The 26,687-nt window shown below is 38.7% G+C and overlaps 1 protein-coding gene across 1 annotated transcript in view; it reads right to left on the reverse strand.

Annotated features, from left to right (window-relative positions):
• Positions 1-26,687, reverse strand: part of LOC126272916 (class E basic helix-loop-helix protein 23) — a 90,645-nt gene that overhangs the window by 20,640 nt on the left and 43,318 nt on the right. Inside the window, exon 3 of the mRNA XM_049976204.1 lies at positions 23,974-24,262. Within this exon, the coding sequence (XP_049832161.1) occupies positions 23,974-24,262 (289 nt within the window). The remainder of the gene's footprint in view (positions 1-23,973; positions 24,263-26,687) is intronic.

The raw sequence follows: 26,687 nt of genomic DNA on the forward strand, positions 1-26,687 counted from the left end.
AATAAAGCAACTCTCATGAATAACTGGTGTGAAAATGGGTTCTCAACTGCAAGAAGAGAACCAAAGTGCGTGAACAACAACCAGTTTATGGCCAAAAACCAATTTGACATTCTTTTCCTGAGTGAAGCAAATGGAGTGGAAAGTAGAAACAAACCTTTAAAACAATCGTAAAGTAAGATCTCTAATAAACAAAGATTAAAACAACACTGGTTAGAAATTATGATGGGCAAGTACTTCATTTGTCAAAAGATAAAAACAGCATCAAAAACACAAGTGCCCCCCCCCCCCCCCCCACAGCAAAAGCAGTAGCTTCATCAGAGGCAATACCATCAACAACAAACAATACGGACATGGAAGCTTGATTGGCAAATTCAGTATCAACACTAGCAGCAGCTTCATAGTCATCAATAGCAGTGCAGCGTCACATATTAATGGAGTGGCACACATGGGAAAAGAGTGCCCCTTCCCATCTGCTGAATTCCTTAAATGAAGCCACCAAGATAAGTAGCAGTGACTACAAGGCCAAGAAGGCAGGACACAAAGTAATACCAAAAATGTACAATGAATTGGGAAGGGGGGGGGGGGGGAGGAAGAAAAAAGAAAATGAAATAGAATCAGAACTGAAACTAAATTTGATTTTTAGATATTTGATCAAAATGTTCAATATGCTAAAAAAAGCAGAGGATGTAGAATTTACTGGGTTAGAAAAGTGTCATATTTTTGCAGAACTGAGCACAAAAGTGGTCCACCACTGTAACTGAGTGATTATATTGTCTGACTGCCATGTGGAGGTCCCATGCTCAATTCTTGGTACTGCCATGGATTTTTCCATGATGGGAGGACTGGAACAATGGGCCCTCAGCATCATAATGCCAATTGATCAACTATGTGATTCAGAGGTAGTGGTTCCTGTGCCTGAATGTTGACAATGACTGAGAGAGCAGTGTGCTGACCCGTGTCCCTCCATACCACATCCATGTGATTCCACATGGCAGAGGGGGTAACATGGTGGCCACCTAACATTATGTGGCCTTCAGGATTCGATTGTTGAGTTTAGTCTTTTTAGAACATAAAAGTGGTGGGTTAACATTACATGGGGGTAGTGGCATTAAGTCAGTGTGTTCAATGGCTAATAAAAATTTGTAAAGAAATGTGTTGTTAAGTAGCAGTAATTCAAACAAATTTTCAGAAGGGAAGAGTCTTGTTTTTGGTATATTTTGCACTTGAAGCTCTAGGATAAAATATTTTGCTACAGAACTTGAGAGTATTACTTGACAAAACTATTATAGAATGTCCATACTTAATAGTAGCTGATAATGTAAACAAAAATACCTGTACATTGAAAGGAAGCAGTGGTACAATATGTTTTCATCATATTGTAAATATACATAGTATGAAGCTGCATATAAACAGCTCACAAGGTGCACTGAATCATCAGACACATTAATAAGTTTGTTTTTTACAAAACTTATTCTTAAATAAATCAAAATGTAATTAACACACTCATTTCAGATCGCTATGATCAGTTAATTGAGCTACAGGATAAGAACATGAAACTGGTGAAGTAGTTGTAGAGTGTAGGCTGACATATGCTAGAAATCTCAACGTACTGAATATGTTATTCACATCAGAACACTGGAAGATTGTCTACAAAAATAATATAGAAGAAATCAGAAAAACTTTCATTTCAACTTTAAATAACCTTATGATTATAATTTGTACAAAGGTCTAAGGAAATATAAATGAATGACTTAGTAAGAAATGGACAGAGATCATAGATGATAGACTGGAACGATAGAGAGATAGCTTGAAGGTGGTTCGTTGAACCCTCTGCCAAGCACTTTATTGTGAATAGCAGAGTAATCATGTAGATGTAGATGTAGAACATTTAAAAGATTTCTATGGAATATATCTGGAATTTAACAGTCAAACAAACTGTGCGATGTACAAATGTAGGAAGAAAGAAAGTATCAGGATAAGGCAAGTAAAATCCAGACATTATAAACATCAAATTGGAATCTCTTCAAATTTGTTTATAAGACAGTTGGGTCATAGATAAATACAAACAATAATTAGTCTCTTGTAATGCCTCCTGACATATCAGTGGATCAATCAATAAAACTATGCATACGTTCAGTGGGGTCACCAATTGTGGCATGAAGTGATATATCAACTGGTGCCAGGTCTTGTTGGTAAAAAACAGAGACAGATTTACGGACTTGTCAAGGATCATCTTGGCTTCACTTGTCTTAGATTGCTGATGTGCACTACATGCTTTCTAGTGGCTTTATTTATGATGATCTTGTGATACTTGGCTATTTTCTGGAGACTGATTTTTCAGTGTCCAAGAGCGATTCCTATTCTCTACCAAGCCCTTCTATATACCTTGATACTTGCCACTCAATTTCTTGCTAGTCTTTGAGGATGACTTTAGTAACTTGCCACTGAACAGTAGAGATTTGACCTTGTCTCACTTACTTTTGTGATTTGAATTGCTCCCTGGACTGCTGTACTCGTATATGCTTAAGATGACCTTGTCAAGCTTTCCACTTTTAGAAAAATGGAAACAAGTACTTTCTCACAATGCATCTATTCCAGTAAAGCATGAATCCTGAGTTTCTAAAATTGTGGCAACAGCAACAACAACTGCACCCACAGCAACAGTTACAAAAACAGTGGGAACTCCAGCAACAGCAGCTGTATGAATAGTAGTGGGATTTCCACCAATAAAAGCAAGAATTCCTGTTACAACTGTAAGAAAACCAACAACAGGCTGCAGCTGGAGTTTCCTCACCCATTCATTTGCTTTGACACTGAAAAGGAGTGATGAAAGATATATTTATGTCATTTTGTTCTTCACTGCAAGGCAAGTCAAGTAACTGACTGGAATGCTTGTGTGCGCTCTTACTGTTGTGTGGAAATGAACTGTATGAAGTGGTGCAAAAACTAGACTGACCCTTGAACCCCAGTGATTTGTGCTTTTCCAATGTTTATGGTTTCCTGTTTCTGATGTTTATGGTTTCCTGGCTGACTATTACGGTCACCAAATCCATGTAGTTATAACTAGGCTCAAGTTTAATCAATGTGCTAAGCAATGTTTAAGTCATACACAGCATGAGCTGCTTACTTGCATGGTTTAGCATGCAAGTGTTGTTTTCTCTGTAAACAGTGTGGCATATCATATGTGGAATCCTTAATGCCTGATATAATTATACATTTTGCTCCTGATAAAGAAGTTAGTGTGAAGGCTTTAGCATCATCTGATCCAATCATGAGTGATGTGCCAAAAATTTCCATAGCTCATGAAGTAACTGCATCAGCACAAGCTATGTCCCATGGTTCCTCTGTGTCAGCTTTTTTCGTAGTATTAGTTGCTGTTGTGCTCTATGATCCAGTCAACATCATCATCCAATTTCCTGAGCACATGTTTGTCAGGTAGTCCGATTTAACAGTCATTGCAGTAGTTAACTATCTAACATCCTTGTCATTGATAAATGCACAAAAAACAGAAGTGCTATGTGCACTGTCAGTGTTCCCCAAAATGAGCAGAAGGTAATACACCAATTTTCTCCCTGTCATTGTTAACGTGTGCCAGGAAAGTGCATGCTGCCAAATTGTGTCTGGATAGTGGCTCACAATATCAGTGGTATCACTGCCTTTCTGTGACATCATCTGTTTTGCTCGTCTCAGACCAGTTCATCAAGCAAGTGTCACCCTCGGCTGGCATGTGTCAGTAACATCAGTCACCAGTGGGCTGCACAGTATCTTCCTGGTGCCTGTAGCAACAGGAGATGGGATGAAGAAGCCCATGTTGCAACTAGGGTAACAACGGGTTTTCATGTGGACACAGGTGTTGCTGTGTCTCTGATTTATGAGGACACATACCAGCACATTGGCTTATCACAGCTAAGGTTCCCCCAGTACAGAGTGATAACATACAATGACCAGTAGATTCTGCTGTGGGGTTAGATCATAGTCCATGCTAAGTATAAAAAGGCAGCTTGGCAATTGACTCGGCTAGTAGTCAACTCTTGGATGACAACTAACATATTTGGCTAGACACTTGTGTGCTTTTTGCTTTTCAAATTAAGGGCCAAGTGAATACAGTTTCAATTGCAATACCTTTCACAGAATTGATGTGTTATGTATGCAATATAACCAACTGTTTGAACCTACATTAGGTTGTACAATAGGGTTCCAGGCCCATGTATCCTTAAAGCAACAGGCAGTCCTTGTGTTTTGTAGGGCCTTTCCAGTGTCTTTCACCATGCATGAGAAAGATAAAACAGAACCAGGTAGGTTGTGAAGTGTGGGAGTTATATTTCTAGTATTATCTAGCCAGTAGTCTATACAGATAGTCATAGTTAAGAAACAAAGTGGGTCATTTAGAATTTGTGGTGATTTTAAGTCTACTGTCAATGCTAAAGCAAATGTCGATCTGTGTCCAGTTTCTTGGCTGGAGGAATTGTTGGTAAAATTGGCTGGGGGTCATTATTTTTCAGAGAGAGGTCTCACTGATAGCTCCTTTCAATCAATATGTCAATTGGGATATATTGTTCAAGAAGGTTGGGGTTGCAAGGGCTCCCTTGATATTTCTGAGATATCTTGAGCAACTGATTCAAAGTATCCTAAACTGTGTTAGTTATTTTGATGACTTGCTAATTACTGGGGCCTTACGAGAACAGCAACAGTGCAACATTCAGATGATGTTTGTATGGCTCCAGGCTAGTCGTTCCTTGACAAAGTAAATTTTTATGTGAAGTTCATTCCCAACATGGTCCAGATTTCCTAGCCACTTAATCAACTGTGTAAAAAAAAGTTTTAAATTTGCTTGATCAGAGGCATGCCAAAGGCTTTTGTTACAATTTTAAAAAATGCCTTAGTTTGGCCCCTTGCTTAGCAACATTCCATCCTGGCAAATGTTTAATGCTTACCACCCATGTGTCATATTATGATATCAGAGCCATGCTGTCCCACAAATACTCTGACAGCACATAACTGCCCAATATATTTGCAACTGAAACATTAAATTTGGCACAGAGGAATTATTTGTAAATTGAGAAAAAGGCGATGCCTATCAATATGGTGTCAGGAAGTTTCAGAGGAATTATTTGTAAATTGAGAAATAGGCAATGCCTATCAATATGCTGTAAGAAAGTTTTGGATGTATCTCTATGGTACCAAGTTCCACCTGATCACCGATCTCGAGCCCCTTACTTTACTGTTCAGTCACCATTTGAAACTTCCCAATAAGAAAGTGCAGCAGCTGCAACACTGGGCATTATTCCTAAGTAACTATATCTAAAACATCCATTACTAGCCCACCATACAGCACGCAAATGTTGATGCACTTTCTGGTGGGGTCCGGATGCAGAGTTTTTGACATCCATGAAGTGCTATGTCTTGCCTTAGATGCAAATCAGTGACACACTGTTGAAGAATTCCTGACTATGGCATGCAAAGTAGCAGCAGCAACATGCTGTGATCTGTTACTCTGCTGTATGGTGGGGTTGGTCAGAACACCAGCATAAGAGCAACAACTGGAAATTGTGTACCTATTTTTCCTTACTACTCAGGCTTAAGGCCACTGAGTGTACTATTTAGTTAGCTAGATATGATTCTGAATGCTGGGTGGTAGATTCTCCTGCCCTTTGGCTGCACATGCCGAAACTCCCCCACACTGACATTGGGGAATGTGCAGAATGAAGGCAATGGTGCAGCATCAAGTTTATTGGCATAGTCTTGATGCTGCCATGGAACCCAAAATCCAGAACTACCAGGCCTGCAGCCACAATCAGTCAGCCCCAACACAATGTTTCAACTCTAAGCAGTGCCTTGATTACTGCTGGCAAAGGGCGTATGTTGATTTCACTGGACCATTCCAGGGAGCAATTTGGATGATGTGGCATGGATGGCTATCATTACCACAGAAGTTACCATCTGTGCCCTATCCATCATATTTGCAATAGAGGGTGCACCTTCCAACATGAATTCTGACAATGGATTTCAATTCACAACATTAGCATTTCAGGATTTTTGTAAATGCAACAACATTGAACATCTGACCACCACTCCTTTTCATCCTGCAACCAATTTAGAATCCTTGCCTATGGTCAGGCCTTCAAGATACAGACGCACAACATAAAGATGGCACCCAACCATGGGAAAGCATTTACCAGCTTCCTCTTCACCTACTGATCCACCCCTGTAAATGGATGTAGTCCAGTTGAAATGACACATGGATGCAGATCCTGCACATTCTTTGACCTGTTGTACCCAGCTCCATGACCCCACCACTTAAAACACACAGCAGTATCATGGCATGGACCTCCATATCTGGCCTTGCACATTCAGTGAGGATCCTGGATGGACCAAAGGCTTTTTCATCAACACTAGGGGGTGGCCAGTCAGGATCTCTATCAGTCATCAAAATCTGCAACAAGGCATCCCTCTTTCCCTCAGCCAGTATCTGGGCATGACTTAAATGCAACCACGCCAAGGATAAGCCTGCCACCTACCACTATAATGTCTGCCCTCATGTTCAGTGTCAACAGGGTGTCAATAATGAGCAACAATGAAAGCCAACAGAGGTGGAGCCATGTCCACTCCCTAGGCCACTTTCAGCTCCCACCAATACCACTGACACACTCAGCACATAACCAACAGAGGTGGGTCCTTTTTACCTCAGGTGCCCATGGAGGCTGAATTGTTGTCTCCATCAGCTCCGCAGTTTGAATCCATTCTCCTGCAGGCAATCCCAAGCTGCACTCTTGAACCCATTGATCAGTGATCCCATTGATTACGCCAGCATCTGACGAGTGAATCATGTCGACCTTTCATGAGAGCCTTTGCCAGGCTTCCAGCATCTCTCTCTCTCGCCCTTCCTCAACGAAGGACTTCAATCTGGTTTAGTGCCCAGCAGAGATTTAGATTTCCCGCCCAGTATGGATATGGCGAACAGGTCAGAGATACTCAGGCTATGTACTTGAGTCACAGGTTGCTCCTATGTGAGGTACTGCCATGGCAAGCATGTCTGTGGGATCATCTGCTGACATGAAATTGCCTGTAAATACACTGGCCCAACACTTGTCCATTAGTCTCCTGCTAGTCTTTGAAGCCATTATTTATGCACCATTGAACAGCACAGTTTTGACCTTACCAGATTTATTTTTGTGATTTGTATTGCTCCCTGGACTTTTGTATTGCTTAAAATGGCCTTGCTATGCTTTTGAAATGTTTAGAAATGTGGCAATGAGCACTTTCTCACTGCCCAACTATCCCTGTGAAGCATGGATCCTGAGTTTCTAAAATTGTGGCAACAGCAGTTTCAGATGCGACAGCAACAATGACTGCAGCAGCAGTAACAGCTATAACAACAAAGGGAGCTCCAGCAGCAGCAACAGCAGCTGTACGAACACCAGTGGGACTTCCACCAGTAACCTTCCAAACATTTTTGGAACAAACTATTGCAAATATTCCACTTTTTTTAAATGAGATGCTATAGTTTGGTATTTATATCCTGATAGCAGCTATAGAGACAAATCCAATGATGTGTACCAGTGAGGTCTTTGAAGGGAAAGGTTACATATTATGACTGATATGCCTCAATTTGTGACAGTAACCCATCCACTGAATTAACTGTGGAGAAAAGGAATCCCTTTCCATTGAGAAAAGGAATCCCTTTCCAGTGGTCTGAGGATTGTCACCATACATTTCTTACACTCCTGGAAATGGAAAAAAGAACACATTGACACCAGTGTGTCAGACCCACCATACTTGCTCCAGACACTGCGAGAGGGCTGTACAAGCAATGATCACACGCACGGCACAGCGGACACACCAGGAACCGCGATGTTGGCTGTCGAATGGCGCTAGCTGCGCAGCATTTGTGCACCGCCGCCGTCAGTGTCAGCCAGTTTGCCGTGGCATACGGAGCTCCATAGCAGTCTTTAACACTGGTAGCATGCCGCGACAGCGTGGACGTGAACCGTATGTGCAGTTGACAGACTTTGAGCGAGGGCGTATAGTGGGCATACGGGAGGCCTGGTGGACATACCGCCGAATTGCTCAACACGTGGGGCATGAGTACTCCACAGTACATCGATGTTGTCGCCAGTGGTCGGCAGAAGGTGCATGTGCCCGTCGACCTGGGACGGGACCGCAGTGACGCACGGATGCACGCCAAGACCGTAGGATCCTACGCAGTGCCGTAGGGGACCGCACCGCCACTTCCCAGCAAATTAGGGACACTGTTGCTCCTGGGGTATCGGCGAGGACCATTCGCAACCGTCTCCATGAAGCTGGGCTACGGTCCCGCACACTGTTAGGCCGTCTTCTGCTCATGCCCCAACATTGTGCAGCCCGCCTCCAGCGGTGTCGCGACAGGCGTGAATGGAGGGACGAATGGAGACGTGTCGTCTTCAGCAATGAGAGTCGCTTCTGCCTTGGTGCTAATGATGGTCGTATGTGTGTTTGGTGCTGTACAGGTGAGCGCCACAATCAGGACTGCATACGACCGAGGCACACAGGGCCAACACCCGGCATCATGGTGTGGAGAGCGATCTCCTACACTGGCCGTACACCTCTGGTGATCGTCGAGGGGACACTGAATAGTGCACAGTACATCCAAACCGTCATCGAACCCATCGTTCTACCATTCCTAGACCGGCAAGGGAACTTGCTGTTCCAACAGGACAATGCACGTCCGCATGTATCCCGTACCACCCAACGTGCTCTAGAAGGTGTAAGTCAACTACCCTGGCCAACAAGATCTCCGGATCTGTCCCCCATTGAGCATGTTTGGGACTGGATGAAGCGTCGTCTAACACGGTCTGCACATCCAACACGAACGCTGGTCCAACTGAAGCGCCAGGTGGAAATGGCATGGCAAGCCGTTCCACAGGACTACATCCAGCATCTCTACGATCATCTCCATGGGAGAATAGCAGCCTGCATTGCTGCGAAAGGTGGATATACACTGTACTAGTGCCGACATTGTGCATGCTCTGTTGCCTGTGTCTATGTGCCTGTGGTTCTGTCAGTGTGATCACGTGATCTATCTGACCCCAGGAATGTGTCAATAAAGTTTCCCCTTCCTGGGACAATGAATTCACGGTGTTCTTATTTCAATTTCCAGGAGTGTATGATGAAGCAATGCCTGCTCCATGCCTAACCTTGTATCGGTCTTATTTACCACTTGTGTTAGCCACATATATATCACCGAGATGTCTAGGAATGGCCTATCATGTTTTCCTTTAAGATGCTGACTACAGTACAAGAAAATTATTGACAGTTAGAGAAGGAGGCACTGGAAATTATATTTGGTATCCAGAAGTTCTGCAGTTTCCTCTATGACAACAAATTTCAGTGGGTTACATATCATAAGCTGTTGTTGTCCATAATTGGCTTAAGTCAAAGTTGACAGGACAGACATTTCTAAGGTTATGATACTGGGCTCTTTTCTTATCAAATTACTTTTCTGATATTCTCTCTTGATTCCTCATCACATTTATAAGTTTGTCGGTTTCCTTGCAGAGAGTGGTTTCTACTTTTATTAAAGTGATTCCTGTAGGTATTTCATGGGTTCCTAGGACTTTGTAATTTTATTGACACTTGACTAGCTTCAATACTCCCAGTTACTTGGGTTATTCCGTCTTTCGTCCAGCAGTATAAAAGGGTGGTGTCTCATTCCCAGTGGGATTACATTCCAAAATTTCATTAAATTTATTCTTGCCATCCAGCCAGACTACCTTGTATAACTGTCAGCAAATTTCTCTCTTTAGTCTTATAAACTGTTATTTTAGGTCCATATTCATGAGTTTCTGTTTTAATTTTCTTATAAAATTTCCTGTTTCATTCCTACAGTAATGTTCTTCCATCTCTACCTTTCTCTCCTTATTATTCTCCTTTCATTGTGTTTTAGTTTGTCTCCATAACTGAGTGGCCAGTGCACTGACTGCCACGAACAGGGCCGACATTTAACTCCCAGCCAGGTCAGAGATTTTATATGCTCATGGATTGGGTGTTGTGGCATCCTCATCTTGAACTTGGTGGCCATTAACCCTAGATGGGGCTTCTGGCCAATAATGCCGTATGATCATTTCTGTTCTGTTCTTTTTTTTCATTGTATATTGCTGTCCCATTACCTGTCTGTATTCATCATCATACAGTCTTCATTTCTGAATCTACTTGATTCCCTCATTATTTCATGTGTCATTACCAGAATATTATTTTAACAGAGTTCATTCTGTATCTAAAATGGCATGCTCTACTGAGAAACCATTACATAATTTCCTAAACTCAAACCTATCAGAATTAAACAAGAAAAATTACCCTTTTGGAATATTATATAACCCTGACACAAGTCCTTTGATTGTGCAGGTAGTAAAATTCTCCTATGGAAACTAAAATTATATGATTTTAATGCTTTCTCCTCGAATGGATTGATTCTTCTTTTAACAATAGGAAATAGAGAGTCACACTAGCACATGATATGGCATGAATAAGATTAAATTCAGAATGGGGAAACGTTAAATACTGGACTCTGCAAGTCTACATAAATGATTGATCTGGGACATTAGACGACTAGTAAAAAATGACCATATTTACTGATGAGACAAGTATGTTGATAAAGTGCTCAAACACACCCATACCAGACACAGCCATGATAATAATAAAACAAGCTTATGACTGGTTAACATCTACCAAATTAACTCATAATCTTATAAAAATCTTACCATGCAGTTCCAAACAAATCAAAATGACCTACAGCTACCAGAAATAGAGATTAATGGGCATAAAACACTGGTGGTGCAGAAAAAAAGAGGAGAGGCGAAAATGGCCCAGAATTCTTCTGGTAAAGTAGGTTAAGTTTTCAAAATGAAGATTCAATTTATATGAAATGGAAAGTTTAGAGCAATGTGTGTTTTCATTTGTGACAATGAGACATTGACTTCATGTGGAATTCATTCAAAACCTGTGATTTTCTCAGTGGATAAAAGAACCTTTTTAGGAACCTTGGCATTATCACTTGTGTGTGCTGCAGTCAGCTGCAGTAATGACAGGTCTAGAACAGAAGCCTGCATTAAAGTGATGCTTTACAATTCAGTGAAGAGATCCAGCAGATGTTGCAAGTTCAATCACTTCAGTCTTGCTGACTCCCGTATTTTCACTCCTTCGGAGACTGAGTGATAGAGCATTCAGACAACCCAAGAAGTTCCAATTCAGTCTGACAGTACAGGTAATAAGGTGCAAGCTAAGTGTTTGGAAGAAAAATTTTAAAAACCAAAGAAGTAGCAGTGATAGGAAGAGTATGTCAGCATTGGTTCAGAGCTCTTTGCGCACTGATCACCAGGTAAATAATATTTTTTTAAGCCAGGTTCAGGACTTGATGACATTACCTTTGACTTAGCCTCCTCGGCCAAGGATCTTGGAAAAAAAGATGATGTAATAATAGTAGGGCGGGGGGGGGGGGGTGCAAGTAATGGTGTAACAGTTTAGACTAATTTATTACCCCACACATCACTCTTTCGTTTACAGTTCCGTGCTTATTGCAACATTGCCACTTCGGCTTTCTGTATTCTTGGTATTGACTGTGCTTCTGCATTGTGAAGGCACATGCTAAGCAGCAACCATTATTTCCATAGGTACAATCCAGTTGAGGCTGAAATTTACCCTATGAAAATATAAATGATACTTTTCTTATTTGTCATCATAAAGTGGTTTTCTTTGTTTTAGACAGAATGAAGCAACATTTGAAGGATTATCAGATTTTGGAGTTATTGTTAGCTAGTGAAGATTCTGATTCATTGGATACACCAGATTCTTTTCAAGTTGTGGCCAAGTCTAGTGACTACAAAACAGAAACATCTTATCATGAAACTGATGATGAAATACAGGACAATGAAGAGGCAGAGGAAGAGAATGTTCATTGAAAAAAACAAGAAATAGTAAGACAGTCTGGGTATCTTTATGGATAAACCATTACAAATAAGAATAGCAAGATACTGATCAAGATGTATAAATTTTTTTGGCATAGCATTGACCAAAGCAAATATCAAAGAGAGCAAAATGAATTCTAAGATTTTTTCTAGGGACACACGGATGAAAAAGAATAATGGCCTTTGCAAAAAATTTGAAAATGACAGCAGAGTTGACATATCTGTGGTGCAAGTTGAGGCTGAACCGAGTCAGCTAAAAAGTCATAAATGTCATATGTATGTGCACACATTAAAGACACAACAGCTACCAGAACATGTTCTAAATGTCAAAAATATGTTTTCCATTGACAAAAATGTATGTCTTACGGATACAGGGTACTTTTCTGGCTCAATATTATGTACAAATCAACATTACTTCTTTCACGCACTGTTTATAATGTATGTGTTTTACAGGTTTTTTTGTTGATATCAGGTAATGCAGCATATGTTTTAAACAAATTAGAAGTGTTTTGAATATTTTGGAACCTGCTTAGGGTTATTAAAAAAATTACAAAGAAATTGATGCAATTTTTGTCCCAAAATGCTTCCTCAAATTGAGGTACTATTTAATCAAATGTTATACATTTGAAGGAGACCAAATTTTTATCAGATATGCATGACATGATGGCTGAGGTACTAGACCTATTTAATTCCACATATTATATGTATTACAAGAATAAAAAATATTGCATCTTACATGTTAATTTTTATAATTTATTTCCTAATAAAAATGTTATTTTTTCTATAATTTACTTGATTCTGCAGTAAAGATTAGGTCTACCACACAAGTATGGACTATTGCAAGTTACAGAACAAAATCAAAGCAATGCTTTATAAACTTTAGGAAATATTTGTACCCTGAGGTTAGGTTAGGTTACGTTGGATTAGGTTAGGTTAGGTTTCGGAAAAATACAACTAGCAGGAAATTGCAAATGAAGATATGAGTCCAATTAAACTATGCCTCAGAACATTCCTAAAGATTAGTCTTCATCTTGAAGCATTTCTTCATCTTCAAGCTTCCTCTTGGCATTCATTTTAGCACTTCTTGCTTCTTTTGTAACTTGAAGAGTGAATCTTTCAGCTTCATGCACCAATTGTCTGTCACACACAAGCAATTGATCTTCCATATTTTATGCCTACATTTCTCAGAACTTCCAACCTGCCTATCACTCTCTCACTGAAACATATCATTGCATCTAGTACACAAACTTTTATTGCATATAGTCCTACAAAAACGTTCTTGGGTAATCTTTCCCATATGCAATGGTTGAAACTTTCATTTGTATTCTGAGAGCCCCCATGAAGACACTTACTAAGAAAAACAAGGTCACTCAGCTCTCTAAAAATTGGTTTTATTTCATTCATAAGAGGCTCAGGAAGAGAAAGCTTATAATGGTATATTTGACCACTTTCTTTTGCTTTTTGGTAAACACCAAGAATCTCCTCCTTTAGGGCAAAGTCCGTGAACAGGGTGGTCATCTGTGGACAACTCATAAAAGTAGGTGGCCCATACAGATTTTCTCATTGCTGTAGCATCATTCAGAGGTGCAGCTCATCTAATGGCCAGTCTGTAATAATGCTGAAGGAGGTTTATTTCAGTTTCTGTCAATCTGTCTTGGCCAGACAGAGATTTTCTATCAGATTGACCAATGTCCCTGGTGCCTCTAATATTTACAGTTTCTTCTACTGCACATTTCATAGATGCTTTATACACAACCGTCAAGGCACCTAAAAGTATTTTTCTGTTCTTACTGAACTACTGGGAGGAGGAGGAAGGTCCATCAAACAACAAAACGTTTGAGCAGACCCTTTTCCTTTTCCTATTGCATGCACTGCATACACTAACTTCAAATTCACATCATATCAATTATGCACAATGTTCAAAGTCATTTTTGAGGTAGATTTATTGCAGGATCCACACAGAACAACTAATTTTGACTCTAAACCCTTCCTACTACTTTGTTGTTCAGTTATTTCCAGACAGCCTACACCATCCCATTGTTTACATTTTGCCACTTCCTTTATCAAAGAAGATAAGATGTCCACATCATCAACAACAAATCCACTACAAACAGTGTCACTGTTAACACAAAAATTGAATAACCAGGCAGCATGCCATGTAGGAGTTTCTTCCCTGAAGAACTGATACATAGGTTACTTTCAACAGTGTGGCTTGCTTGATTTGTGAACTGGTGACCATGGAATTTACTTTTATTGAATTTCTTGATGAGTGGCATACTTCATATTTATTGCACACTAAAGGATACGTACTTCCACAAATATATGTAACACTTGGGCAACAAACATTCAGTAACACGTGACCAAATTGCTTTAGTGAAACAAAAGTAAATACAAGTAAATATAATCATTTACAGACTAAAAACCTGCACTGTTACCAACATATACAATGTATTATATGTATAATTGCTGGAAACACAAAGTTCACAGTTCTTTTCGAAATAATACTGGTTTTTGTAACAGAAATAAAGGGAACATGGCGGCATACATGACCGTAACTTTAAAATCTGACATATATAGGTCATTTTTCATTTGAAACCCTATAATATATATATATATATATATATATATATATATATATATATATATATATATATATATATATATATATATTAAAAACAAAGATTCCAAGACTTACCAAGCGGGAAAGCGCCGGCAGACAGGCACATGAACAAAACACACAAACACACACACAGAATTACGAGCTTTCGCAACTGGCAGTTGCTTCGTCAGGAAGGAAGGAAGGAGAGGGAAAAATGAAAGGATGTGGGTTTTAAGGGAGAGGGTAAGGAGTCATTCCAATCCCGGGAGCGGAAAGACTTCCCTTAGGGGAAAAAAAGGACAGGTGTACACTCGCGCACACGAACACACACACATATCCATCCGCACATCAATATATATATATATAATGATGATGTAAATAAAATAGAAAGAAATTTCCACATGGGAAAAATATATTAACAACAAAGATTCCAAGACTTACCAAGCGGGAAAGCACCGGCAGACAGGCACAATGAACAAAACACACAAACACACACACAGAACTACTAGCTTTCGCAACCGATGGTTGCTTCTTCAGGAAGGAGAGGGAAAGACGAAAGGATGTGGGTTTTAAGGGAGAGGGAGGGGGAAGTCTTTCCGCTCCTGGGATTGGAATGACTCCTTACCCTCTCCCTTAAAACCCACATCCTTTCGTCTTTCCCTCTCCTTCCTGAAGAAGCAACCATCGGTTGCGAAAGCTAGTAATTCTGTGTGTGTGTTTGTGTGTTTTGTTCATTGTGCCTGTCTGCCGGCGCTTTCCCACTTGGTAAGTCTTGGAATCTTTGTTTTTAATATGTAATCAGGAAAGACTATAGAATTTAATAAAGTCATGAAAATTTTTCGATTTTTCGACCATTTATAAGTACCCTGTGTCCTTAACTGTGATGAATGAAAATAAGTGCTTGGATGATTTGTCATTTTTACTGAAAGTCATTGTTTATTTTTTCTTTATAGTTTACTTAACTGATCACTATCTGATCTCAAAACATGCTTCTGAACATTGTTGGAGAACATTTTCATACTTAAGTTAGTTCCAAAAACCCCGTTTAAGAAGCCAATGTTAATGTAAGAGCCTTAATTGTTGGTAAGATCATGTCTTCTTTTCTTCATAAAGAGAGATTTTTCATAAATAGAAACTTTTCTTTTATTGAGTCCTTAACAGCAGCTTGTGGAAAAGCAGAAGTTAATAAGTTGGTGTTTTTTTTTGGTCAGAAACTTCACCATGACCTTAATAACATCAGTCTAAATAGTGAGAGTAGTTAAGGGTTAATTATATAGTTGAGCATTTCATGAGGCACATGAGGCAGATGAAAATACTCCTCACATTAAAATGAACATTGTCAGTTTTGAATTGTATGATAAGATTTGGGTGATGCATGGGATGTGTTAATTCAGAAGTTGGATTAAACTTTATTTTTAATTTACTCAATCAAATTTAGACAACATAAGTGTGAATATCACCAAGCAATATAGTGATAATGCAATGCTAATACAGTGTATAGATTAAGTTTCTAAGATTTCTTTGTCTTTTGCTAATGTATACCTTGACTTATTCCACGCCCCTTAAAGTTCTCGTGGTTGATGTGATCTACAGAGCATGATGAATGAATGAGTTGGGATTATTACACTTACTACACATTTACTCCCTAGTTAACAATAAGAGTGAATTTAGGATGAACTGTGAAACTCAAAATCACAGCAATAGAAGTAAAAATAGTTCCCATCTAGATTGCATATGGTTCTGAATGGATTTTTATATTCTGGTACAGAAGTCAATTGCCAGTTGCTGACAGGCATCTGATAGCAAGTTGTTAACCCCCAGATATTCAAAAACAAAGCACAAGAGTACTTTATTGCCCAGTCATTCTATAATTTATCACTCTATTTAGGACTTCACTTCTCATGGTGTTACAACCATGTGTGGGTCTTAGCCTCTTAAACAAGTTTCCTCCACTCTGCCCCCTCCAACGCAGTTCTCTACCATTCTCAAACTCTGAGAGATTTTATATCTTCTTCTACATTGTCTATCCCCTTCTTTCGTGGCCTTCCACTCTGTCTTCTTCCAGTTGGCTTCTATTCAAAAACCTATTTAGTTGTTTATCCAGTACCCATCCTAAGGACTTGTTCAAGCCAAGCTGTTCTCTTATTTCTTATCATTCTTACAATGTCAGCTCCTTGTATGAGGTGTTCCACCTCAGTGTTCATTCTCGATCTCCAGAAACCATTGTTATCCAGAACTGTCCCATAGATCTTGTGCAGAACCCTGCATTCAGGTATCTGGAGGTGCTGCTGATCAGCATGTTTCATATCTGTAGGTTACAACTGGCCTAACCATGAGCTCATAAATTTGAAGTTTCTGCTAGCTATTAATATTAGATCCCATGTAGTCCAAGTTCTGCACATGTTCAAGACTGAAACCAGCTGGCGTATAGTTTATCCAAGTTATTATTTTCCTTCCTGGTGATATTCACACTTTTAGTCCTCTTCTCATTAATAGCAAGGCCTCTAGGTAGGATGGCTTCTTTCAACTCACCTATTTTCTCTCTAGGGAAACTTTTCTCCTACTACAAGTTACTGCATCATCAGCATATACGCATATCTGGGCTGATTTTGCATGTATGTAACCAGATATTTGAAGCTTTTGATGGCTGCTTCAAGAGTTAGACTAAAAAACATTGGAAAGAGGGCTCCGTTGACTTCTTTACTAAAGCTTATTTACTGAGTTCTCCATCCATTTGCACTGCAGCCTTGCAGCCAGCCGATGTTGCTCAGTTAAGTGAAACATACTTAGATGGTTTACCAAGCAGTAGCAAATCATCCAGCATTTCTTCTAAATCAAGACTATCTATAGCCTGGTTGAAATCTACATAGAGGTTATGAAGCTTAATATTATGCTCAAATACCTTTTCATGTATTTGCCTCAGCACAAATATCTGATCTGTTGCTAACCTATTAGGCCTTTCAGAAGCAGGTTTGATAAGGCTAAGAGATGAAACAAACGTAATAAAAGTATGAGGGTTGCATAGTTTGCTTCTGTGAATAAGTTAAAAGACAGTAAGAACCTGTTTCCAAGGAAAATATCTACAAAGGAACTGGAAAAAAGCAGGAACAAATGAAGCAAACCAAACAGAGCATATTCTGTTAATGAAGACGTGGGCGTCTGGTATGGAAAATGTGCACATTTTTGGTTTGCTGCTTAGAAAAGGAGCTTGCTGCAAATCTGACCATTATCTAGTAGGAGCCAAAATGAGGCAGATACTTGCTATGGCTACCAAAGGAAGTAGTACCGGAATAAAGTAATGGAATCGTAGAACAACTGAAAGATAGGTCTACTGTTCAAAGACTGTTAGAGCTGATCATGACTGGAGTTACAAATGAAAGACAGTGAGCTATTAAAATTAACATTCTGACAATAGCATATGAAATACAGGGGAAAACAAGCAGATTAAGATACAAAGGCTAGTATGATGATTAATTAATGCAGACAGGCAGTGGAAAAGAAAAATTGAAGCAAGACTGGAATGCTTAAACTGAAAGACTAGATCAAATCAGGCATTATACAGGGTGAGTCACTAACTATTGCCACCAAGAATAACTCCAAATGTATGATAGGAGCTGAAAAGTTTGTGGGACAAAAGGTGCATGGGACAATGGTGGCCATAGTATGATGTTGGTTTTTTGTTGCTAGGTGGGGTCACTTCAGACATATGAAGGTCAACTTTTTTTTTTAATGAGATGCTATAGTTTGGTATTTATTTTCTGATAGCGGCTATCGAGACAAATCCAATGATGTGTACCAGTAAGGTCTTTGAAGGTCAAAAAGGCGGCATGAATGTCCATTTACAACAGAAGGTGTTCGAAGTGATGACCATTGGTATCAACACAGTGCTGCAATCTTCTTATAATGGATTGAGTTGTATTCCTTATCACATTGGCACCTGACAATTCTCTCTTCATATCTTCAGGTGTAGTTGGAATGTCTTTATAAATAATGTCTTTTACAAATCCCCACAAGAAAAAAATTCAGAAGCAGCAAGTCTGGCAAACAAGCCGGCCACGACATATCTCCTCTGTGTCCAATCCAATGATTTGGGAATTGTCTCTACAACTAATTTCTAGCCATCATGAAAAATGTGCAGGACACCCATCATGTTGATACCACATTCCGTTCCTTGTTCCTAAAGGTATTTCTTCCAATAACAGACCTAATGTTTCTTGCAGGAATGTGGTGTACTTCCTACCATTAAGATTTCCTTCAATGAAATAGGGGTCTATTATTCTGTCCTCCAGAATCCCACACCATACATTCACTGACCATGGTTTTTGGTGTGCAACTTGCCACAGCCAACATGGATTTTCAGTTGCCCAATAATGCATGCTATGCAAATTAACATTTCCATGGTTCATGAATGTAGCCTCGTCAGTAAATAAAATCAAATTAATAAATGTGTCATTCCTCTGAATCTTAAGTTGAGCCCATCGGCAGAATTCAATGTGATGGATACAATATGTACCAATTAATTCTTGGTGGAGACTGATATGGTAAGGGTGATATTTATGGTGATGCAGAACACAAACAACACTGCTTTGGTTCATGCCAGATTCCCTTGCGATTTGACGTGAACTAACACAAGGAGCTCGAACCACAGTGGCAAGAGTACCTATTTCTATTTCCTCATTAGTAACTTTCCTTTGCCGGATGTGTTAAAGCTCTAATTGTTCTCAATTTATCACACACATATTTAAATGTATGACATGTAGGGTGAGTACGTTGAGGATATCTTTCAGCATATATGAGAAGCATATTGACTTGTTCTTTGAAGGAATACTTCGAGCACATTTTCTTGATTCAATGATACTAGTCTTACTATTCCTATTAGTGTTGTATTGCAAAACCATTGAATGACATTTACATGTCAATGGCATGTGAGATGGATATGCTGTATTCGGCAAATATTTACTATTTGCACTATATACGAGAGAGAACTGTCGAAGCATGTGCTTCGATAAGTGCTGAAGTGATAAGATTTCCACTCAATCCATGAAAGAAGATTCCAGCACTGCATTGAGAACAATGGTCATCACTTTGAACATCTTCTGTAAATGGATGTTCATGCCACCTTTTTGACCTTTGTTGACCTTCAAAGACCTTACACATTGTTGGATTTGTCTCGATAGCCGCTATCAGAAAATAAGTACCAAACTATAGCATCCCATTTAAAAAACAAAGCCGACCTTCATATCTCTGACATGACCCCACCTAGCAACAAAAAACCAATGTCATATTATGCCCCCCCCCCCCCCCTCCATTGTCCCACGCAACATTTGTCCCACAAACTTTTCAGTGACTATCATACTTCCAGTATTATTCTAGGTAGCAATAAGTAGTGACTCACCTTGTGTAATGAAAAGAGTACAGAGGCAGCAAGGATATGCAGGAGAAAAAAAGGGAAGCATAAGGATAAAGATAGAGGAGCTGGAAGGTCACTATCAAAGGAATGAGAGCAGAATGTTTTATAAGAAAGTTAAAGAAGGAACTCAAGAATACAGACTGAAAATAAAAGCATGTAAGGACAAAGAGTAGAATTTTCTGATAATAAGTAAGATGTTCTGGATAGGTGGAGAGCATACTTCAAGGGGATTCCGGAAGGGAATTCTACCAGGTGTGTGCAGCCACTCTGGTGCACTGCAGATCCAAAGATAGAAGAGTCCATATCAGAGGAGATACAGAAGGTAGTGTGCTGTTTAAAAAACAATAAAGCACCAGAAATGATGGACAAACAGCAGAATTGTTGAAAACTGAGCGAATACACAAATTTATCAAATTAATATGGGATCAGAGAAGAATCCCAGACCTTAGGGATAATCCAACTGATCCATAAGAAATGAGACAACACTTCTTGCTGAATTACCAAGGAATTAACCTATTGAATCTAACTTATAAGATTTTCTCTAGTATTATCAATAATAGGCTAGTTCCATATGCAGGAGAGATTCTGGGGGAATATCAGTGTGGATTTTGGCCTAGTAGATCAACACTATTTAAAACTCATCAGTAGAAATTCTGGTTAAAACTAATGTTCTAATTAAACAGGTTTCTAGCTTTTTCCATTATTAGCTATAGTTGTCTTTGCAGTCAGTGGTTTCATGACTGCTTTACATGAATGTGACACATGAAATAATAGATAAAAACGACAGCTGTGTAGTTTTGGAGGAGGAACTGTGTATCTTGTTTGAAGTAACTGCTTTACAGAAGTAGACTACAGTGGCAGCTTCTCCCTGTTCTACAGACTTGACTCATTGTACAGCATTGAATAATCTCTTTCATAATGGAATTAATACAATGTGGTGTGAATAAATGAATGAATGAGATGCAGGTTTGGAATTACTAGGCAAGTCAGGAAAACAAATGAGAGAACAAGAGATAATTGCAATGAAAATGAAGTACAAGCAGGCAGGATAACTAAACAGGAAAGTAGATGGAAGATGAACCTAGAACATTTCAGAAAGTGACCTAGTGGAAAGAGGAAGATGACATTAAGCAGCATGCAGCAGCAGCGTGAATGCATACTGCTGAAAACCTTTATCTAGTAAAAGCCTAGAGGAAGCCTTTGCACAGAAGTGGATGTCAAATGGCATATAACCAACATAGAGACAGATTGAGAGGCCAGCACTTACCTCCAGGAGATGAAAATTCTGCTACTGGTGATAAAAATTTTCAAAATATAAAACAGTTATTCTATATGTATGTCTCATCAGCTATAGTAAGATTTTGTCCTCATAAAAGTAAGTACCATACAACTCAGCCCCCTTATTATTTTAGCTATGCAGCATCACAACCAAGCACAAAGATCACACAAAACATATCAGTGAAAGCATGAGAAATTTCTCAAAGATGGGAATACAGAGCAAATAAGAATAATGTTGTATAAAGTTGTCAGAAGGGCAATGGTGTCTTTTAATCACATTTTGTCTGCTATGTACTGGTAACTTAAGCAAACACGGAATATGAAAATTACATTATGAGATGAAGAATTAAATACATAACACATGTTATGCATGAGAATATCCCAGGATTAGCAGGAAGAACAAAATAAAATATCACAGATAAGCAATTCTCATGATGTAAATACATTGTCATATGAGTGGATTCAGGGTGTTTCTAAAAATATGTTGGATTAAAATCAGACAAAATGTTTCATAGGGCATATATCCTGCAGTGTGTCAGTAATGGTGAGGTATGGGTGTAGTAAAAATGTGGCACAGATATCCCAATTGCAAACATACTGCAGTGACAGATTTTCTGTAACAACACCTGTACAACCTCATATGAAGTACAAAAAATTTGCCCCTGCAATGTACCTCATCATTTGGTTCACAGCAGATGAGATCTTAGTCAACTTCAGTTTGCGTGTAATTTGCTTTTTTTAACAATACCTATCAAAGACAATACTGGTTCCCATAAGCTCACTGAAGTTAAGCACTGGAAGGCTTGGCTAGCACTTGGATGGGTCAGCATCTGGGTCTGCTGAGTGCTGTTGGCAAGCAGGGTGTGAAACCAACTGAGGGGCTACTTGATTGAGAACTTTTGGCACCAGTCACAAAAACTGACAACGGCTGGTAGAGTGGTGTGCTGACCACATTTCCCTCTGTAGCTGCATGTGGTGATGCCTAAGGGTTGAGGGTGACACGGTGGCCATTCAGTATCATTGGGCCTGCAAGGCCTTTTCAGACACTGTTTGTTTGTTTTTATACAAGACAATGGGACCCAGAACTGAAATCTTATGCATTTATCTGTTTAGTCTCCTGATATTAACCTACAGGATGCCTGGATATGGAGTCACACAAAAAAATAAAGACATGAATGATCTGAAAAAGTTATGTTAATACCTGTAGAGCTGTTCAAGTGGATATGGATATCATCAACCTGCACCAATTATAAAAACATGTTTTAATGCAGAGTGAAGATTTTGTGATTTTGTTTATTAATATGGAATTAAAGCAAAGATCAATATTGAGGTTAATTTTAATGCTATTATTAGTAATAGTTGCATTGGAGATGCTTTTGCCCTCCATTATTAAAATAAGCCAGTTCCAAAGGGACTAGTCTGATAAAGAATCTGCACAGTAGTGATTCTTGGCAATACTCCGCCTACATGAAACATTGCCAACACTCACATCCAGCATAAAAATGTTAGGACTGACTGTGACTTTGAACAGAACCCTTTGACAGGTTTTGTGTATGTGCTTGTGGAAACACTGTATACCAACACAGATGAAAGTTTCAGATTTACAAATTGCACCAGCCATCCAAAAAACCATAGTAACTGTGGTGGCAGCTCTAACTAACAGCTGTAAATAACAGATGTGCATTTGACTACTCAGTTTTTAAGTACATGTTGTGTGGCCGTATTATGTCAAGATTGTTGTATCACAAATCACAATGGAATAACACATCTAAATCAAGTGTTCAAGGCATTCTCCAGAATGTTTTGAAATAGAAGAAAGTGTGTGTACAAAGTTTGCCCTGCACACCTTGACTTCTGAACAAAAACAGTGATGCATTGACACCTGCTGTGACTGATTGCAATGCAAAAAGCAGACATTTTTTCTATAAAAATCATAATGGGTGATGAGATGTGGTGCTATCAACATGAACCTACCATAAAAACATGAAGTGCAGAAATTCACATGGAGGGTCAACACTTTGACAGCTTAAGAGACATTCAAGCCAGTGAGACGTGTAAGTTGAGCAATATGCCAAAGAACGACTTTTCTCACATTTTCACAATGTATGAATGTCCTACACATTATAGTCAAGTAGGGGGAAACTATGTTGAACACTTGAAGCATAAAATTACCATCTTAACTTTTCTCTATTTTTTATTAATCCATTCTGAAAACTTTTTAGACTTACAGGGTAGATAATAAATTATCGTATTATAAGCACAGTGCTACCAGTAACATAGAATAACTAGGTACAGATCTTAGGCTATTAGGACTGAGGGCTTTTTTTAATTAAAAATCTGAGAAGAACTTTTTTTGTGATATTTCTGGTCTCATCACAACCACTCATGTTACCATGGGAACAAGGGTTTTTAAGTTATAGGGTAGGGTGTTTAATGAGACAGAACAAATTCTACTATCAAGAACAAAAAGAAATAACAAAAGTTATCTTGTTCATTTTTTTACACTAAAGCTATTGTTAGCATTGCTCATTGTTCTTCTACATGTGGAATGAATTCAAATCTGTGTGTAAACTGAGTTGCTACATGTCTAATTGTTTGCAAGACATCATTTGACCATTCATAAAAAATTGTTTGGTTGACTATGAAAACAGTTTTTTTTATGTGTGCAAGTCTTATGAATTATGGCTATGTACCACTAGGTATCTAAAGGCCTTATTTACAAGTCAGTTAAACTTCTAATCACAGACCTGCATTAGTATATAGTTTTTAGCCAATAGTAGAGTGGCTATCTTGGACAGCTTCCGGACTGATGGTGAATGTGCATAGGGGATGACACTACGAAGTTCATCCAAGGCATCATTAAGATCATGCATGCGCCGTCGTTCACGTGCATTGATGTTCAGTCGCACCAGCTTTCCCTGGCGGGCTTTGGCTTTGTTGGCAGCCCCAGAGGAGACACCTACACCATTATTGGGGATCCCTGGAATGTTCCCACGTTGTTGCTGTTGATTTTGGTGTTGCTGATGGTGATGTGACCTACAAACATACAAATTTTATTGAAGTAGTATATTACTAAATTATCTTTGTGTTTCTAAACAGTGAACACTAAAATAACTTAAAAACTATGGAAGTGAAGTTTTCATTCTGAAGAAAGTCTATACTTTCTGGAAACTTTTATTTCATTTATGAGTTCTTTATAACAAGTTCACATGTTTCAAAGATAAAAATTAGTATGATATCCTGGAGTTCAAATTTATATGTAAGATGAAATTACCAGATATCAGTTCAGAGAAAATCACCAGATGTCTCCTCAGGTTTAAATATTCACTGAAAACAGTATGATGCAAGAATATATGGCACTTATGCTGATTATATTCTAAGAACTTCTTTAAATAATAAAACAATGGAAATAGTGGGGGTAATCACTCATTGTATAGTTCTGGGACTGAACAGCAGACATGCCCATGAATGAGACCAAGCTCACTGCAAAGTTTTCAGGCCAAGTCCTCCCTCAGAGTTAAAAGACCAATAGTCACAAATACTGAGACACACACACAGACCCTGAAGGGAGCAGAGGGTGATTTTTTAATATAGGATACTAGGTATCTCCTAGATGGAGATGTCATAACTCCTGCATTGATTTTTTAAAAAATGCAACAATACACTTTTTTAACAAAAGGTCTTGAAAAGAAGAGTATAGTGATACAAACCTTGTTAATGTTAGCCTTCAAACTTTTCAAAATATCAAGGAAATTGTAAGGCAAGGTGGCTGGAAGAAACTATTATGGTATAAACATCAACAAGAGGGGCACTCATGCTATAATCTGTCATTTTACCAAGCTTTTTGACTGCTATTTCCTTCCACAATAGCTGTTCCCTAAAACATAAGGATGTACATACATTTGAAAGAGTTTTTCTAAACCCCTTCTAATCCTCAAGACATTAGTTATAGCTCCATTTACAATAATCTTAGCTGAATCTGTATTTAAATTGTATGAAGTAAGGCCAAGAGGAAATATGTGTTACCTTATTAGTGTAACTCTTATCTTGTTGCTGGCAATAGCTCATGCTAGCTGCTGTGGCTTTCAGTTGTAGAACACCGTCTGAGTCTTTTTGCAAAAGGATTAAATCCCAGATATAACAAGCACTTTAATGCTGTACCCATATTTTAAACAGCTTTTGAATGCCATTAAAAAGTATGCCATTCCATTTTAAAAGAAACCCTACTTGTATAAATATTTCAGTTGCTAAGAAAGTTACATAACCTGTATGTACTATCATTTCCGAAAAACCTCATTTTCTTATCTGGCAATGGTCATGAAATAAAGGGTTGCTGCATCTGTTGCAACAACATGTATTATTTCATATGTTCCACTGCCTTTCATGTTGCAGAATTTACCACCGGAGGAGCTGGAGTGAGTGGCAAAAAGACAAAAACCAAGAACAATGGAGAAAAAAATCAAAATTTCATGAACAAAGCAAGGATTATTTGTAAAATTGTTAGGTATTGAAGCAATAAGCACAGCAATGTACATGATATTCTTTTCCATGATGACAATAGCTGCAAGAGAAATTGTGTGTAATACAAATCATTGGCTGCTAAATTCAGTGAACTATTCCTAACAGTACTTGAAAGCCCAGGAACAAGAAAGCACCTACCAAAGGCACATCTGCTAAAGTTGCTTTGTCAAGCATGTGTACTCCACCACAGCAGATGCCAAATCCTCTGTCAGAGAGGTCACAAAAATCAAGTCACTACAAAATAGTAGCTCTCTGGCAGACAAGATATTAAGATCATCTGATGACTTGGTAGTGCCACTAGCAAGTTATCTATGAAAAACAATGAGTGTAGACTGTAAGACTGAAATATGAAGTAGTAACAACAATTTATAAATGTGGAGCTAAGCAACTGATCTCTGATTATAAACCCATCTTCTTCCTCCCCTGTTCTCAAAAAGTGTCAATAAGGAATTTTACAGAAGAATACTGAACCATCTTTCTGAAAATAGTTTTCAACAATAGCTCAGGTTGGCTACCATAAAGGTTTCTCTACTGAGAAAAACAATATACAGGGTGAATCATCTAAAACGTGCAACGCAAATATTGTGGAAATTGGAAGTGCTATTGATGTACAGTTTTCACAGAATGAATTGGTAGCCAGGGGCTCATATTGTCAGCCAATAAACAGATAGCAATTATACTTAGAAAGTATTTTTTTGTCCAGACATATACTTTTTTTTAATGGAACTATGCCTATTGATTTAAAAATCTAAAAATTAGGTAAATTAAAATGTCAGTGTGCTTGTCACAGGATTCTAGTACAATTCATTTTTGAGATATCATAGTTTGAAAAGTTTCCACAATGATACTTGTTTGTGCCATTCAACTTGCATAGCTGCTAGGTACGGTGTTGTTATGTTTGCTTACAGTGTTCTTATGTGTCCCTGTGATAGTCCAACCA

The sequence above is a fragment of the Schistocerca gregaria genome, chromosome 5 (genome assembly GCF_023897955.1).
Source record: "Schistocerca gregaria isolate iqSchGreg1 chromosome 5, iqSchGreg1.2, whole genome shotgun sequence".
Taxonomy (NCBI): Eukaryota; Metazoa; Arthropoda; class Insecta; order Orthoptera; family Acrididae; genus Schistocerca; species Schistocerca gregaria.